At 37.8% G+C, this 19,015-nt stretch overlaps 1 protein-coding gene across 2 annotated transcripts in view; it reads left to right on the top strand.

Annotated features, from left to right (window-relative positions):
* DPF3 (double PHD fingers 3) overlaps positions 1 to 19,015 on the top strand; it is a 429,392-nt gene that overhangs the window by 259,228 nt on the left and 151,149 nt on the right. For both annotated transcript variants that reach the window (XM_069092092.1, XM_069092091.1), the window contains exon 5: positions 6,796 to 6,891. In XM_069092092.1, coding sequence (XP_068948193.1) covers positions 6,796 to 6,891 — 96 coding nt within the window. The remainder of the gene's footprint in view (positions 1 to 6,795; positions 6,892 to 19,015) is intronic.

The following is a 19,015-nucleotide window of genomic DNA, read 5'->3' as shown; positions in this document are numbered from 1 at the left end:
CCTGTCCCCTCATTTTACAGATGAAGAAATGGAAGTTGAGCACTTAAGACTTGTACAAGGTAATAACATAATAAGTGACACAGGTGAGATTTGAACTTGGGTGTCTTCACTATAAATCCAATGTCTTCCCACTGCACCATATTGCTGTGAATTATAAGTTACTTCTCCATGTTTCTAGTTTGGGCATGATTCTTGAAGTCCTTGGAATCTGCTAATCAGGTCTTATCATATCCCAAAACAACCTAGATAATATATGTAAAGTACTTAAATTAGGGCTGCTCATTATAGCAATTTGAACGGGGGTTATTTGTGAGGATTCTAGAAGTTTTAAAATAAAAAGGAGATATGATTAGCTTCTCCTACCCATTTCAGGCCCTACATTTGGCAGCAAAGGCCTCTCCAAATGGGTGATTATGTGGTAAATTGGTATCCACAATTGGGAGGGGAAAAAGGAGAAAAATTAATATACAAAGTCAACCCCTAAATGATAGGTATTTAAGGTAATTTTGTACAGTCAAGGCTTCAGGAAGATGAGAGACTAGTGTTGCTACTGATGTCCAAATCTGCTCAGATATTTGTGTGCTGATGAGGCAACTCCAAGATTTCCAGATTTTCCCATTTGTAGAGGAAAAGTCCCATTTTTGACATATGCTTGCGATATTCCCTTGCTTTCCATGGCCTGCTGGGTGATAATTGGTGGGGAAACAAGGTATTTTCTATTGCTTCCACTCTCAGTTATACCCTTTGGGATTTTTGAACATTGTAATTGGTAGGGCAGCTAGGTAGCACAGTAAACAGAGAGCCAAGTCTGGAGTCAGGAAGACTCATCTTCTTAAGTTCAAATCTGGCCTCAGATACTTAGTAGTCATATGACCCTGGACATGTCACTTACCCCCATTTGCCTCGGTTTCCTCATCTATAAAATCAGTTGGAGAAGGAAATGGCAAACCATTTCAGTATCTTTGCCAAGAAAACCTCAAAAGGGTTCATGCCAAGTCAGAGAAGACTGGAAACAACTAAATAAATTGGTTGGCAGGGGGAAAGAGAACAAAGGAAAGTGAGGGAGAAAATCTGGCATTCCTTGTCTGACTTTGTGTCTGTTTGCATAGAGATATGACCTTGCTCTTAATGACCTTGACATCTTCTGAGAAACTATCCCCTGATCAGGCAAGTCATGTTTCTTTTGTGTTGCCTTTAATTGGGTTATATGGTATATAGATTTTCTGCTGTATGTACCCGCTGAATATTGATGCAATTTTCCAGTGTCTTTCCACAGATCTTTAATAGCCTTCTCAAAATTGCTTCTGCTAGGATATTGTGTAATACCTATCCTGAGGTTTTTTGATAATTCTACCTTTTCTCCTATAGTTCTTACCTGGCCAATGGTTACCAAATATGCTTTTTTTGCAGGTTCTTACATGTTTTTATATGTTATATCGAATATTCACTGTCAGAGAATGTACTCATTCATAATCGTCATAGTAGATATCAACGATTTTAGTGTAATTGATCTGCTAGTTGAATTCATGCCATCAAACTAAAAAATAGCATCAGAATTTCTGTCTGAGTATGTCCATCTCCTTCAAAACCATTTGAGACATCAATGCTATTTTTGTTATCCATTTCATTATCAGGTATAATTTCTGGAATTTGTATTAAATGAAAATTTTCAATAAACTGTGTCTTCAACTTTTCCCTTTTCAGACTTTAGGAGCCCATGCTGTGTATCATCATGGCTGGCATTTTCCGCTCTTCTCCTCCCCTCACATCTGGACTTTAAGGGGCGTCTTCTTCTTGTCATCATTGCCTTAATATACTCCTAATCCCTTTTACTACCAGCACCACTACCACTATCATCTTCACCATTGCCGCTACTGCCTTTTGCTACTGCTACTGCTGCTGTTGCGGCTACTACTATATAGAATCTGTTCTTGAGGCTAGGCCTCCTAACCCTCAGGCCAAAATTTTCTCCATTATATTCTCTGTGCTATTTCTCTGCCAGGGTGCTATTTCCAAGGAAAAATGAATTATTGGCTTGACAGACATAGAAGTGGCTGATGGCTATGTGGCTAATTCCAGTAGAGAAGCCAGAAATGGATGTCTGAACTTTTGGATTCTTAGGAGGAATAATTTGATATACATGTGTTGTTGTTCTGTCATTTTTCAGTTATGTCTGACTCTTTGTGACCCCATTTGGGGTTTCCTTGGTGAAAATCCTGTAGTGATTTGCCATTTCCTTCTCCAGCTCATTTTACAGATGAGGAAACTGAGGCAAACAGGGTTAAGTGACTTGTCCAGAGTCACATAGCTAGTGAGTGTCTGAGGCCAGATTTGAACTCAGGATGATGAGTGTTTCTAACTGTAGGCCTTGTATTTATAGCTGTACCACCTAGCTGTCCCTGATATAGATATAGGAAATACATAATCTTCATGCAAAGGACCGTAGACTTGGAGTCAGAAGGTCTTGGTTCATAGACCAGCTTTGATAACATAGTAGATGCATAACCATAGGCAAGTCACTGTGAACTTCTCAAAATCTCAGCTTCTTCTTCTTTAAAATGGAGAATAATAATATTCTTCCTACCTCATTACAGTCTTTTTGAGGACAGCTCTTATAAACCATAAAACAATATGTAAATGCCAATGACTTTTCTGTGTAGATTGATGGTATTATATGCATAACATTATTTTGTCTGCTGTGGTCAGGATACAGGGAATCTTTTCTTGGCAAAAAGGTGGCATAACGGGGTGGCTAGGTGGCACAGTGAGTGCCCTGGAGTCAGGAGGACCTGAGTTCAATCTGGCCTCAGAAACTTGACACACTTACTAGCTGTGTGACTTCAGGTAAGTTACTTAACCCCAATTGCCCTGCCTTTCCCCCTCCAAAAAAATATCAAACAAACAAAAAAGAAGGTGGCATGAGAAGACTGTACAGCTAACTCTCATGAGGCCCTTGCTTTGTATGTAAGTCTTGGAAATGGTGTCAAATATTGCCAAATGAAGTGACATGAATGATCATTTTAAATTTCTAAGTAGTACCTGATATTTTTCAAAGTATTTTCCATAGACATGAAACCATTTTAACCATGCAATAATTTGGTGAGACTGAAGGCTGTTCCAATCCTTTAAATATTAGTAATTTTTTTGTCAGTGTGGGCATTTCTTCTATTGATACAATTTGTAATTCCTCTATGCCTTAGTAGATGGTATCACAAATTTCTGAAGTCAAAAGAAATCTGTTATCTGGTGGCCAAGCCTTTGACTGTTGACACACTGAGCCTACAGTTCATCACTAAGCCCTTGCTGAAACACAGCCTTAAAGGCTTGGCACAGCCAGAAAGACCTATATTCAATTGGCATACCTTTTGAAATCCCAGAGTCTTCTCCATGCTATGAAGGGGGTTAGTGGAGTAGGACTTACTTGGAGGGAGTGTAGGTCAGGATGATATTGTTAATTTCGTTTTAAGAGGGTAAAGGAGGCACAATGAGGCTGTGAGTTACAGAAGGTTATACTGTGAGTGAATGATAAAGCCACATATAGAACACATGACTCCTGACATCTAGTTAACTGATTTTTCCTGCCATCATGAATCATGGTCCCATATCCTTTTAATTCATGCAAAAACCTCCGAAAAATATAATTAACAGAAACCCACTTAACTAGTAGATGCAAATAATCTAAATGAAGGGCATGACAGAGATGCCAGTGAAGTCTTATCAAAGAAGCCAAGTAATGGACTGGACATTGACAGCCAGCAAAATCTGATGCCCATAATATTAAGTACTTAGAAATATATGCCCCCTTAGCTTATTCATTTGTGAAATGAAAATAAGAATGCTAATGAAATTCTCAGGATTGTTTTCAAAAAGTAATTAAATAAATGATCATTAAACCAAATTTGAAAAATGCAATGACTATTAAGTAATGAATTTTAAATGATAAGAATTTATTATGTTTAAACAACAATAGGTTATTAGCAGAATATTAATATTGACCTGATTAGGAAAATAGGAAGTGAGTTGTTTTCCTCAAACAGAGCAAAGTTCTAGAATGGCAGGGATAGAAGAGAAATGACATTTTCATGTTTCTAAGAGGACACTTCAAGAAAAGTAAAAGGAACAGTTACACTTAAAAAAAAGGCTTTAGTGTAACCTCTTAGATACAGAGAGAGCTTTGTTGGGCCATCTAAAATTACTAATTTATTATCTGAATTTAATGAATACAAGAAAAGAGATTATTTCCCTTTACAAAGTTGAACAGAAGAGGACTATATGTGAAAACATAAATATTAAGTACAAATTCCTCTTCTTTTCTTTAAAAAATAATAAATTCAGCCTGTTGCTTTCAAAGTTGCCCTGCTTGTGTGGGATTCCTTCTGAACTTCCTTCAGTTCTATTCTGTGCATTAAAAAATTGCTTCAATGACCCTTTTTTCTTGTTTGGGCAGCCCTATTACTTGATACCCTTCCACAGGACTCCTCTTCCCCTTTGCCATGAACAACTTTGAAAGACTTAAGACTCTAGAGGACCAATGATGAAGAATACTGCCCATCTCCTGATAGAGAAGTGATGAAATCAGGGTGAAGAATAATAAGATATATATTTTTTGGATATGGGCAATGCCAGAATTATTTTGCTTGACTATGCATATTTGTTATAAGGATTCTGCTTTTTTCTTGGGGGTGGGAAGAGCTGCTATGGGTTTGAGAGAAAACAAATGATAATTACTTGAAAAAAATAATTAAAAATAAGCTTGGTTAAGCAAAACAAACCTTTGCATTTACCATCGTAAGTGAGTACTTGTTGCCCATGTAGATTTATGAATGTCTATGTGGATCTGTCTAAATATTGCTTGCAGGGAGGTATGAACAGATATTTCTGAAATCTTACCCACTCCTTTCCAAGGGAAACTTTAATTCTGCTAGGAGGGGAATCAAGTCATGAGGCTGGTCCACTTTGTTCTTCTAAGAGAGAGGATTACAGACTAGAATTTTATCTATCTGCACTGCCACCATGCTTGTCCTCCCCATCCCAACCTTCCCCTCACCTTCCTCCCGCTAAATATTCATAGGCTAAGGGAAATAGTTTTTTAGGTTCATTGCTCTTTTTTAATGGGGAAGGACTATCCCAATCTATATTTGAAGACTCGATTCCAGACTACAATAAATAGTGAATCACTAAGAAACCCATTTATCTGAGCCAGTTTCAAACAGAAATCAGAAAATTATATAGATTAGAACATAACAGACAATGCATGGAATGAATGGGTCCTCCCCTTCATCCTATGATATCACAGATCAACCAAGAGAGTGCCTGATCCCACCTAAGAGGAAAGACCCAAAAGTCTCCAGTGTGGAGTATACTGGGACTGTGTTTGCTGGATGGAACATGGAACATGGAACACATGTTTGCTACTCTACATGTGAGCTTCTTCCCAGAGTCCTTCTTTCCTTCCTGAGGCTCAAAGAGAGCCTGGAATTGTGTGTGTATTCTCTTAAAGCCAGAAGCCAGAAAAAGAATCTTTCCTTTCCCAAGCTCTCATCAACTCTGCCTAGATGCTGGTATGGAGCATTGAGTCTTTGTTCTTTCCACCAATGAGGAGAGTCTAATGCAAATGATTAGGTTTGAACTGAGTTACAGTACATCCAAAAATGTATGTCTAATTATGCATCCCAAGTCTATCACCCCTCTGTTAGGAGGTGAGTAGCATGCTTTCTCATTGGTTCATTGGAGTTGTAACATTGCATTGATTAAATTTGGTCTTTCTGTGTTGTTTTTCTTCATAGTGTTATTATTAATGAATAAACTATTCTCTTAATTCTGCTTGTTTCAATCTGTGTCAATTCATACAAATCTTGCCAAGTTTCTCTGAAACTGTCCCTTTCATCATTTCTTATAGCATATTATTGTCACATCTTATATATACCATAATTAGTTTATCCATTTTTCAACTGATGGACATCTCCTTTGTTTCTAGTTCTTTGCTAAATAAAAAGTGCTATTATGTAGTAACAGCTAGATCCTGATTTGGGCAAATAATGGATTCCATAAAGTAGTCATATGTATTCAGATTTGCAGTATTCAAAGTTATGATTATATAAAACATGGAAGTTGCTTCTAGCCCAATGGAAATTTGCAGTGTGAATTCTATTACTTCAGTGGGATTCTTTATATATACTAATTGGGACCTAGCTGTATTTCTGTACATATGGGTCTTTCCCATCTTTCTTTTACCTCTGGTATCTAGAAGTAGAAATAGTTGGTTCAAAGTGTGTGCACAGTTGAGTTCTAAATTGCTTTCTAAGATGGATGAATCAATTCAATGGTTCCACCAATGGCACTCCATTGCCTGTCTTTCTTTAGCCACTCCAACAGTAGTTATTTTTCTTTTTTGTCATCTTTACCAGTCTGATAGATATAAAGTAGAATCTCTGAGTGGTTTTAAAGTTAATTTCCCTAATTATTCATGATTTCAATCTTGACTATAGATTACTTGGATTTCTTTAATGGTAGTTTTTAAAAAAGGAATATTCTTGGGAAAAAGCTAAAGTTTGATAGTTTTGGAATGTTTAGGTTAAAGGAGGTTGGTGGTGTTGGGAAAAGATCCATATAGTTAAGTTGTCAAATCCAGGGGCAGCACTTCTGTCTCCCAGGCATCCCTAACATTTAAAGTCTCTGTGCCATAGTAATAATTATTTTTAAAAAATCTGATTGGTTGAATTCTTCTTCCCTTTACTCCCTCTTTTATTGGTTATTCCCTCTTCAAACCTTCCTACTCTCTTTCTATAATTTCAGAGGGTTCTGGAAAATGATGAAAACATAGAAGAAGTGAATGAAGAGGAGGATCTAGAAGAAGATACTCCCAAACGAAAGAACAGGACCAGAGGACGGGTAAGTTAGCTACTCTACATTGGAGAAAAGAGAATTATAGAAAATACTCCATAAGATCATGGACCTAGAGCTTGAAGACACCTCAGGGGCTACCTAGTCCACCCTCCTCATTTTGTATCTGAAGAAATAGAATCCAAGAGGAGGTCAAGTAACTTGCTCCAGGTCACACAGGTAGTAAGCATCAGAGTCAGGATTAGAACCCAGCTGTTCTGAATCCTGAGCCAGTGCTTTTCCTACTACCTCAGGAAGGACATCAACTTTTGCCACAAGCAATCAGAGAGGATAACTTGGAAAACATTCAGCAAGGGGTATTGTAAAGAGGATAATAAACTCTGAATGTTAGTCAAATGAGTGGGTGGGGACAGGGAGAGGAGGTTTTCTGTTCTCCATTCTGGTATGTTGCCCATAATTGGAACAATACTCCACAGAAAGACCACAAATGAACATTATTTTGGCCCTGAGTCATTAGGCATGCCTTGGGCTATTTGTTAGCTCATTTGTGAAGGTGTGAAAGCCCTAGTGCTTTAGCTGGTTGTTTCATAGAGTCAGTGTGGCTTGATGGAAAGAATATTGGCCTTGGATATTGGAGACCTGGGTTTGAATAGGTGCCAACATTTGTTAGTTGTGTGACTGTGGGAAGGAAGTCAATAAAGAAGGAAGAGAGGAAGAAAGAAGAAAGGAGTGAGAAAGGAAGGAAGCAATGAGGAAGAAGGAAGGGAGGGAGGGAAGAAATTAAGCATTTGTTAAGTACCTTTTATGTACCAGGTACTGTGCTAAGTGTTTTAGAGATACCATCTCATTTGATCTTCACAATAACCCTGGGAGGTAGGTGCCATCATTATTCATATTTTACAGTTGAGGAAACTAAGGCAAACAGAGATTAAATGACTTAAATGACAGGTCACACAGTTAGGATATGTCTGAGTTTAGATTTGAACTCAGATCTTTGACTCCAGGCCAAGTGTTCTCTTCAACTACCTTGTGTGCAAGTCATTTAAACTCTCTGAGATTTCCTTATCTATAAAGTAGAGATATTAATATTTTCCCAAGAGTTGCATGGCGGAATTAATAGAATAGGAGTCAGGAAGAACTGTGTTACATTTGAAAATTAAGGTAAATTGAGAGACAAGTTTCTGAGCATGACCAATTTATTAATTAGACCAATGGTTCTCTCAATGACCAAAAGAACACAAGGTAGGGCTTACTAGCTTTTGTATGGTTTTGGGAAATACAAGAGAACAAAGAACAGAGTTGGGTAGGTGGGGAAGACAATACGCTTGGTTACATGCTAGACAGTATCATGGGAGTGGGGATGACATAATTGTTTATATCAAGGAAAGTGGACTAGCACTCACAGAGGGCTAGTAACCACCCCTCTCTGAAAATTAAGGAATATTAATTGTTTTATGGGACCCACCTGCAACTTGTAATCTTTGCTAGGGGATCAAAACTATCAGACTTGCTATCTCTTTGGAAGTAATAAAATTCTGCTAATTACATACAGGCCAGGACAGATGATATATTTTGGGGGGATGGCACCAAGTTAACTTGTGGGGCTTAAAGATAACAAACATATGTCCTGAAATTTTTCCAGGAACTGAAGGTACATAGATAAGTTTCCTCCATTAATTATAACTTTAAACTAACTCAGAGAGAAAGCTAAATTCCTGAGCTCATCTCAAGGGCATAGAAAAGGGACTTAAGCAGACACAGAATCAATTATGATGCAAAATAAATACATTGTAGAATCAATTATAAAATAGAATTAGTTTGAATTTCTCATCTGGGTTCAAATGCTACCTCTGTTTTTTCTTGCTTTGTGGTCCTAGCTAAGTCAGTTCCCCACGCAACACCTTAGGATTGAGGTTCTGTATCAGTATGGGTTGTGATCAGCATTGGTTGGGACAGTTCATTACGTTGATAAAATCACAGATCCTTTGAATATGTGGGTAATATCTGCAATGCCTCACAGGTTTCTTCTGCAAAACATGTTCAGTAAATTTTGTCGTTAGATTAGTTTTCAGTCATGTCCGACTTTCATGATGCCATTTGGGGATTTCTTGGCAAAGATCCTAGAAGTAGATTGCCATTTCCTTCTCCAGCTCATTTGACAAATGAGGAAACTGAGGCAATCAGGCTTAAGTGACTTGCCCAGGGTCACACAGCTAATAAGTATCTGTGGCTATATTTGAACTCAGAAAGATGAGTCTTCCGCACTACAGGCCTAACACTCTCTCTACTGTGCCACCTGACTGCCTTGGTAAATTTTAAAGCACTACATAAATGTGAGATATTACTATATTATTATTATTACTGGGTTAATAATCAACATATTTGCATTTTGGTTCCTCTCTATCACTTAGCACCTTTGAGACCCTGGAGAAGTCAATCAATTTCCCTATGCCTCAGTTTCTCAATTTGTAAATTGGGGATAATTTCTTCCTCACACTGCAAGGTGTCATTATTATGTCCTATGACTAGGGAATTTGGGAGTTGGCACATTTCAGATGTGCTGCCTGAGGCCTGGCATATGGAAGCATATGCAGATGGAATATCACCTGTTTACCATTTGGGTTACTGAGTCTCTTACCTCCTGGTTATCTGGGATCCTTGTTTATGATATAGAGATACTCAGAGGTTTAGAATGGGAAGCAGGTAACTTATGTCACTTTAGCTTTGCTAATATTATTTGATTTTCTTGCCCTTAGTCATAGACTCATTGAGATGGAAGGGACCTTTGGGAGAGCATGCTGTCTAACCTCTTTTCCTGGCTCTGGTTTTCTATAATTGGTTGACCTGCTTCATCTCATTGTGTTCTGATGATATGTAAATTTTTGTGTGATTATTAATTAATTTATTTTTAGTTTTTAACATTCACTTCCACAAGATTTTGAGTTCCAAATTTTCTCCTCATCTCTCCCCTCCACCCACCCCAAGATGACATGCATTCTGATTACCCCTTCTCCCAATCTATCCTCCTTCCTATCACACCCCACCTCCCCTTCTATTATCCTCTTCCCTTCTATTTTCCTGTAGGGCAAGGTAGATATTTATACCCCTTTGCCTGTATATCTTATTTCTCAGTTGCATGTAAAAACAATTTTTAACTTTCATTTTTAAAGCTTTGAGTTCCAAATTCTCTCCCTTCCTCCCTTGTGACCCACTTTCGCTGAGAAGGCAAGCAATTTTGATTATTATTATATTATTTTATAAATATTTTAATAAATTTATATATTATATAAATATAATATTTTAATAAATTATTTTATAAATATATTTATTATATTATATTATAAATATTGATAGGTTATAATGTGTAGTCTTGTGAACCACTTCCATAATAGTCATGTTGTGAAAAACTAACTATATTTCCCTCCATTCTATCCTTCCCCCAGTTATTATATTCTCTCCTTTGACCCTGTCCCAAGTATTTGCTTCTGATTATTCCCCTCCCCCAATCTATCCTCCTTTCTATTTTTTTTTAAAGCAATCGGGGTTAAGTAACTTGCTCAAGGTTATATGGCCAGTTATTATTTCTGGGTGTGGTGCTGAGTATCTGAGCCCGGATTTGATCCAGGTCATCCCGACATTGGAGCCGGTGCTCTTACTCGCTGAGCCACCTGGCCGCCCCCTACCCTCCTTTCTATTAAGCCCCGGTCTCAAATCCTCTTCTCTACTACTTTCCTGTAGGGTAAAATAGATTTCCATATCCAGTTGAGTGTGTATGTTATTCCCTCCTTAAGCCAAATCTAATGAGAGTAAGGTTCACTGATTCCCTCTTACTTCAAACCCTTCCCCTCCATTGTAAAAGGTTTTTATTGCTTTGAGATAATTTACCCCATTCTACCTCTTCCTTTCTCCTTCTCCCAGTACATTCCTCTCTCATCCCTTAATTTTATTTTTAGATATCATTCCATCATATTCAACTCACCCTGTGCCTTCTGTCTATATGTGATATATATACATATATGTGTGTATATATATTCCCTCCAACTACCCTAATACTGAGAAAGGTCTCATGAGTTACAAATATCATCTTTCCATGTAGGCATGTAAACAATTCAACTTTAATAAATCCCTTATGATTTCTTTTTCCTGTTTACCTTGTCATGTTTCTCTTGAGTTTTGCATTTGATAGTCATATTTTCTATTAAGCTCTGGTCTTTTCATCAAGAATGCTTGGAAGTCCTCTGGTTCATTGAATGTCTATTTCCCCCCTGAAGTATTATACTCAGTTTTGCTGGGTAACCGATTCTTGGTTTTAATCCTAGCTCTTTTGACCTTTGGAGTATCATATTCCAAGCCCTCTGATCCCTTAATATAGAAGCTGCTATATCTTGTGTCATCCTGATTGTGTTTCCACATACTTGAATTGTTTCTTTCTTGCTGCTTGCAGTATTTTCTCCTTGACCTGGGAACTCTGTAATTTGGACACAATGTTAGTAGGAGTTTTCCTTTGGGGATCTTTTTCAGAGGTGATTGGTGGATTTTTAAAATTTCTTTTTTACCCTCTGGTTCTAGAATATCAGGGCAGTTTTCCTTGATGATTTCTTGAAAGATGCTCTTGAGGCTTTTTTTTTATCATGGCTTTCAGGTAGTGCAAAAATTTTTAAATTATCTCCCCTGGATCTATTTTCCAGGTGAATTGTTTTTCCAATGAGATATTTCACATTGTCTTCTATTTTTTCATTCTTTTTGGTTTTGTTTTATAATTTCTTGATTTCTCATAGTCATTAGTTTCCATTTACTCCATTCTAATTTTTAAGGAATTAGTTTCTTCAGTGAGTTTTTTGGACTTCCTTTTCCATTTGGCCAATTATTCTTTTTAAGGCATTCTTCTCCTCGTTTTTTTTTTTTTTTGGACCTCTTTTGCCATTTGGGTAAGCCTATTTTTCATAAGTAAAATATTTTTTAAAACATTGAAAATATTGAAAAAAATAAATTTGTGTTTGTGTCTGCTGTTTGCCAGGTTCCATGCTAGGTATCAAGAATATGAAACTAGAATAGTCCCTGCCCTCAAGGAGTTTAAATTCTGCTGTAAGAAAATAACATGTACATAGGTAATGAGATATTTAATATGCAAAATAATTTCGAGGGAGTGGGGTGGGAGAGGAAAGGAAACAAGTGTATGGGGGGTGAGATTAGAAAAGATATTGGAGGTGGCACTTGAACTAAGCCTTAAATGGCACTGGAAATTTCTTTTTTTTTTTAAACTTAAATTTATTTTTGTTACATTTTAAGTTCTAAATTGTCCCTCTTCCTTCCTCCCCACCTCAAACTAGAAAAAGTCACCATTTGACACAGATTTATAAATATATGTGAAATTATAAATATATGTGTACTTCTGTTTATTAGTTCTTTCTTTGGAGGTGGATAGTATCTTCCTTCACAGGTCTTTTATAGTTATATTTATAGTATTTATAGTTCTCAGAATAACTTGGTTGTTCACAATTATTCTTCAAACAGTATTACTATTACTGTATACAATGTCCTTTTGGTTCTGCTTACTTCACCTTTCATTATTTCATGCAAATCTTTCCATATTTTTAAAAAATCAGTCTGTCAATCATTTCTTACAGCCCAGTAGTATTTTGTTACAAGGCACTTGAGACTTGAAAAGGTGACAGGGGGTGGGGAGGAGGGCAGGTTGGACAAAGGCATGGTGGAGGAACCTCCTACTCTTATTGGATAGAATCTGGGGAAGCTATGAGTCAAGGACTAGAAGGAGGGATGTTTGATGGGCATTGAGGAAATCCCTGATTAGAACGAGAGGCTTGTGTTGGGAGATAGGTTGTAAAGGCTTGAAAGGCTTCTATAAGGGGAACGGACCTTCTGAGCCAGGTAAAGAAATTTTGATTCAGTGTAGTAGGAAATAAGGAGCCAAGGACTTTCTTGTTTGTAAAATTAAACGATCTAAAGTTCCTTCCAGTTCTTATGATCCTGTGAGTGACATGATACACATGGTTTCATAGGAAAATTAGTTTGAAAGCAGTATACATTGTAGTTTGGAAGGGAAAGAATTTAAAAAGAAGGGGCAGCTATGTGGTGGAATGAATAGAGCACTGGCCATGGAGTCAGGAGAAGCTGAATTCAAATCCAATCTCAGACACTTAACACTTACTAGCCTTGTGACCTTGGGCAAGTCACTTAACCCCAATTGCCCTACCTTCTCCCCTCCAAAAAGCAAAAAAAAAAAGGATTTAAAAAGAAGAAAGGTAGGATACTAATGCAGTCCACCAGGAATCAGGTGATGCTGATGATAAAGCATTTTAAAAAATTTAAATTTATTTATTCACTTTTAGTTTACAACATTCAGTTCTACAATCCCTTGAATTTCAAGTTTTCTCCTCCTCCCTCTCCTTTCCCTCCCCCCTCCCCATGGTGGCATGTAATCAAATATAGGTTTTATAAATACCTTCATGCTGAACATTAGTTGTGTTGTAAAGAAGGATTATAACCAATGGGATGAACAATGAGAAAAAAGGGACAAAACAAAACAAAACACAAATGAGAGAGAGCAAATAGTTTGCTTCAATCTGCATTCAGACTGTAGTTCTTTCTCTGGATGTGGACATCCATTTCCATCATGAATCTTTTGTACTGGTCTTCTAACCTTGTATTGCTGAGAAAAGCCCATTCTATCAAAATTAGTCCTCACAGATAGGATGTGTCTGTAATTGTGTACAAATTTCTCCTGGTTCTGCTCTCCTGTAATAGTAATGAAATTTGAAGTTCCTTTTGTATTGCTAAGCTGAGAGGTACTTAGCACTTAGTAATTAATCAAGACTCTGTTAAAGAAACAGGAGGTATGAACCCCTGTTGCTGATGTAACAGGAAGGGGTTGGCTGAAACAGGAAGGAGCTAATGCCATGTGTATATAAGGAGAAGTCCCTGCTGGGTCAGACACCTTCTTGGAGCAAGCTTCCTGGCAGAAGCTGCTGCGGCTGCTGGGGAGACTGAAAAGGAAAAGCCCCCAGGCTGAGAGAATGATTTTGATTTTGGGAACCTGGGTGAAGTGATTTTGATTCTGAGGACCAGCTGGAGCTTCTGCTGAGGAGCTGCTGAGTCTGAGGGCCAGCCAGAGCTTTTGGGAGCTGCCGAAGACATTCAAGGGACAGCTGGAGCTGCCGCAGACTGAGGAAGCATGACTGTGATGCTGGTACTTTTACGAATCTGTTTGTGGCTTTATTAAGACTTGACTTCCCAGGAACAGAGACTGTGAAGGATTTAAGGTGGACTGGACTCTGTGAGCTTCAGTATGGAACAGGAAGTGCTCGGAGAGCTGGACAAGGACCTGGGAGCTGTCTGCCTTTGAACCCAGGTGACAGTTTGGTGAATCCAGGTAGGATTGGGACCATGGAAGGGGATCCAGAAGACTTTACTTGGATACTGTGTACTGGCTAAGAAATTGTAATTTATTGGTGACCTAGGGGTAGAGGGCTTCTGTATTTTTTGATGATTATATAGTGACTGATTTGTAACTTAGTGTGCCCCATGAATGGAGAACTTTGACTATTGCACTTTGTGTCCCTTAAGGAACCTCCTTAAGGATGATTGAATGATTGAGATAATTGAATGATTGAGTTCCTTTGTGACCACTGTGGTGAAAACTATGTAGCCATTTTCTGTGATAAGTTGTTGTGAATGCTGTATTTTGATTATCACTCATAAGTTGTAACATTGTGAATGCTGGACTTTGATTTACTGTGAATGTTTTGCTCTGATTTGTTATTGAATAAATAGAGTATTCACTATATTATGTAATCAGAACCTTAAAAGCTGTTCACAGTACATCTCCTCACTCAGTATCAGTTCATATAAATCTAAGTTTTTATGAAGTCCGTCTGCTCCTCATTTCTTATAGCACAATAGTATTCCATTACATTCATATACCACAACTTGTTTAGCCATTCCCCAATTGATGGGCATCCCCTTGATTTCCAATTCTTTGCCACCACAAATAGAGCTGCTATAAATATTTTTGTATATACGGGTCTTTTTCCCACTTCTTTGATTTCTTTGGGATATTAGAATATCCCAAATACTAGAAGTAGCATTGCTGGGTTAAAGGGTATGTACTTTTTTTTTTTTCGCTTTTTGGAGGGCAGTTGGGGTTAAGTGACTTGCCCAAAGTCACATGGCTAGTAAGTGTGTCAAGTGTCTGAGGCCAGATTTGAACTCAGGTCCTCCTGATTCCAGGGCCCATGCTCTATTCACTGTGCCACCTAGCCACCCCTAGTATGTACTTTTTAATAGCCCTTTGGGCATAGTTCCAGATTACTCTCCAGAATGGCTGGATCAGTTCACAACTCCACAAACAGTTCATTAGTGTTCTAATTTTTCCACATCCTCTCCAGCATTTATCATTTTCCTGTTTTGTCATCTTAGCCAATCTGACAGATGAGATGTGGTACCTCAAAGTTGTTTTGATTTGCATTTCTCTAATCAATAGTGATTTAGAGCATTTTTCATATGCTTATAGATATCTTTAATTTCTTCCTCTGAAAACTGTCTGTTCATATCCTTTAACCATTTATCAATTGGGGAATGACTTGTATTCTTATAGATTTGACTCAATTCTCTGTATATTTTAGAAATGAGGCCTTTATCAAAAGCACTAGTTGTAAAAATTCTTTCCCAATTTTCCACTTCCCTCCTAATCTTGGTTACATTGACTTTTTTTGCACAAAAAATTTTCAATTTAATATAATCAAAATTATCCATTTTTCATTTCATAATGCTCTCTAACTTGTTTGATCATAAAATCTTCCCTTCTCAATAAATATGACAGGTAAACTATTCCTTGCTTCCCAGATTGCTTACAGTATTTTTTATACCAAGATCATGCACCCATTTAGATTTTTGGTGTATGGTGTGAGATATTTATCTATACCTAGTTTATTCCATACTACTTTCCAGTTTTCCCAGCAGTTTTTGTCAAATACTGAGTTCTTATCCCAGAAGCTAGGGTCTTTGGATTTATCAAACAGTAGATTACTATAGTCATTGACTGCTGTGTCTTATGTACTTAATCTATTCCACTGATCCACTACTCTATTTTTCAGTCAATACCAAGTAGTTTTGATGACTATTGTGATAAAGCATTTATCTGTGTACCAGGGACTATGCTAAGTTCTAAGAATTCAGATATAGTTATCATTTCCGCATCATGACTTTTCCTACCATGATTTCTATATATTGTGGGTCAGAATAAGAAATTAAATGGGAATTTTTGGGGAGTTTTGTGGAAGCCATAGATGACACTTGAAAAGCAGTGGATGACACATAAAAAGTGTAGAAACTCAGAAATGCATAAAAATATATATATATATAATATTGTATAATATCAATATATTTTATCTTTTAATACCATAAATATACCCAAATTTTATAAAAGGTACTGTAAACACCCAATAAAAGAAAAAAAATTCAGACTTATCTGGTATGAAGGGAAGGCCAAAAAAATTTTACGTTTTTTTTTACAATGTTTTTACAATTTTTACAATTTTACTCTGCATTTTCCAGATTGTGTGTCATACCTTTAAAACCCTGAAATGTGGAAGGGATAATTGGACCAACAAAAAAGTCCCCTTAGGGACTTTACATTTTAACAGAAAAAACAACATGGAAAAGGTAGAGGATGAATACCATGGCATGGCTTGGAAATGACCAGAAAGTGATGTAGAGGATTGGTTCTAGAATAGATAAGGCAAAAGCTCATCTATTAGAGTCCAAAATGGTTTCAGGGTCAGAATCCAAGGTTCCAGTGGGAGGGGAATGAGGATGATGAGGACAATGACTGGACCACAGTATGTATGCTGAGGAAATGGGTTAGGGTGGTGGCAATGGGAACAGGCAGAAAGAGATTTATTGACCCACTCTAGTTTACACTGAGCTGTCCCACACCTGAATTTTTTTTTTCAGGGGGGAAGGTAAGGCAATTGGAGTTAAGTGACTTGCCCAAGGTCATACTGCTAGTGATTGTGTCAAGTATCTTGAGGTCAGATTTGAACTCAGGTCCTCCTGACTCCAGAACCAGTGCTCTATTTGCTACACCACCTAGCTGCCCCATGAATTCTTATATGTTGTAAAAACAAGACCCAGTCAATTCTTGATTATGTATTCTTTTATAAATATGTGTTATCTTCTAAGGATATAGTGTATGTGAACATGTACATATGTATGTATGTACCTGTGTATGTACATGTGTTTGCCAGCTCTTGCTGATCCCATCCAGCTAGAAAGTCTGGATATGGGTCTGGTGATAGATTGTATATATGCCTATTATTTTAATCTCTGTCTAGGTCAGAGAGGTTCATCACCAGAGATAGGATGATAACTTTTTAGGCTATAGCAACTCTCAAGGATAATATCTGGGAATATAATAGCTTATGGTCATTCCATTCACCTTCAAGCCCAGGTGCAAATGAATAGTAATAGTATGAAAAAAGAAATTTTAATTAGGATTATTTGGTGTTAAGACTAATTTTTGTGGAAAGATCATGGACTACATTGACCTGGGAGAGAATTTTAAGTGTGTAGAAAAGTGAGTGGTCTACAGTAGTTTATAAGAAAATATTTATAGGAGATGAGGCCTGCTGATCCCATTTAGTAGGATCTGTTTGTGCATGTGTTGGAATTCTGAGGAACTGTATTCCTGAAATGTGGGGAAGGATACAGGTGCTGGAAAAAGCCCAAGTGCATTGACACCACAGGGTTCCTCTTGAGTTTTTGGAGCCCAGGATTCAAGTTGCAAAGAGTTCCCAGTAGCTCACCCTTAGAGACCCATAAATTCACTTGGCAGAAGCAGGGTAGTAATTACCTCTGGGAGCACTCTTCTGCCTCAGGTAATTAACTCTTCCCTCTTGTCAAGGTTGCATTTAGGCTCTTTCATGTGGTAGGCAGCCAGGTGGTTCAGTAAATGGACTTGGAGCTTGAATCAGGAAGGCCCCAATTCAAATTCTGCCTCAGACACTTGGTAGGTAGATGACCCTGGGCTAGTCACTTAATCTCTTCTAGTCTCAGTTTCCTCATCAGTAAAGTGGGAATAATAATAGCACCTGTCTCACAGAGTTTTTGTTGATCGAATAAGTTATGTAAAGTACTTTGCAAACCTTAAAGTATACACAAATACTTCTTCTTCCTCCTCTTCCTCTTTCTCCTCCTTGTCTTCCTCCTCCTCCTCCTCCTCAATTTTGTGAGTTACTGTGGCTAAAAAACCCCAAGACCATCCCTAAGTTGCCAAATGTCTGATGATGAATCTTTTTGACCTTGGCTAGGTTGATTATCTGACAACAGATGTACAGCCCTTTTATTGCTGGGAGCATAGTGTAGTTGAAATCTTTCAGTGTTCAGAAAAACAAACTGTGGCCCAAGATGACTTCGCCAAGATACTTTTTAAAGACCTTTCACATTCAGTTTTATTTTATAGATGAGTAGATATGGGAGGGGGATTCTGAACATGATACCACATGATACTCTCAAGGAGTTTCTAGCCTAGTGTGTGAGGTACAGAGACCCTACCTACCCCAAATTGACTACTTGGAGACGTCTCAAGGTGAAAGCAGGAAGTTTTATTTAATCTCGAGAGAAGCAAGCGGTCCATCACTGGGAAGTCCAGAGAGAGGAGGCCACAGTACAGAAGCCAAAGCTGGATTATATAGCCCAAAACCACAACCCTCCCCTTCCTCATGTAATCTTTTAAATTGATTGGCTATTTTGTTAACATTCCCTTATTTGGTTAGTGGGGTGTCAGGGGGATTTCCGGAGTTTCCTTTTTTCCCTCCCCAGGTCACCTGACTGAGGCCTAAAGGCTTCTAGTACTTTAGCAAATAGTCTACTTGAGAAACCACATTTCATTCTACACACTAGCATACCTGACACAGAGAACAAATGGAGGTCAAACTTAAATATGAATGAATGAAGAAGCATGTATTAAATGCTGAGTTTGCACCAGGGACTCTGCCAGCCCCTAGGGATGCACATTGCCTGACTCTTATTGCAACAGAAATCCAGAACAAGAAGAAAATGTGATTTAGAGCAGTAACTAAAGTCTTACAGAGGTTAGGGCTTTAGTTAGGCCTTGAAGTTTGGGAATAAGGAAGACATTCTGAGGACAAGATGG

This window comes from Petaurus breviceps, unplaced genomic scaffold, assembly GCF_028583685.1.
Source record: "Petaurus breviceps papuanus isolate PSGF00001 unplaced genomic scaffold, PetGlider_PUasm1.0 189, whole genome shotgun sequence".
Lineage (NCBI taxonomy): Eukaryota > Metazoa > Chordata > Mammalia > Diprotodontia > Petauridae > Petaurus > Petaurus breviceps.
Note: the sequence above shows the minus strand (reverse complement) of the source record. Positions and strands in the feature narration are given on the sequence as shown.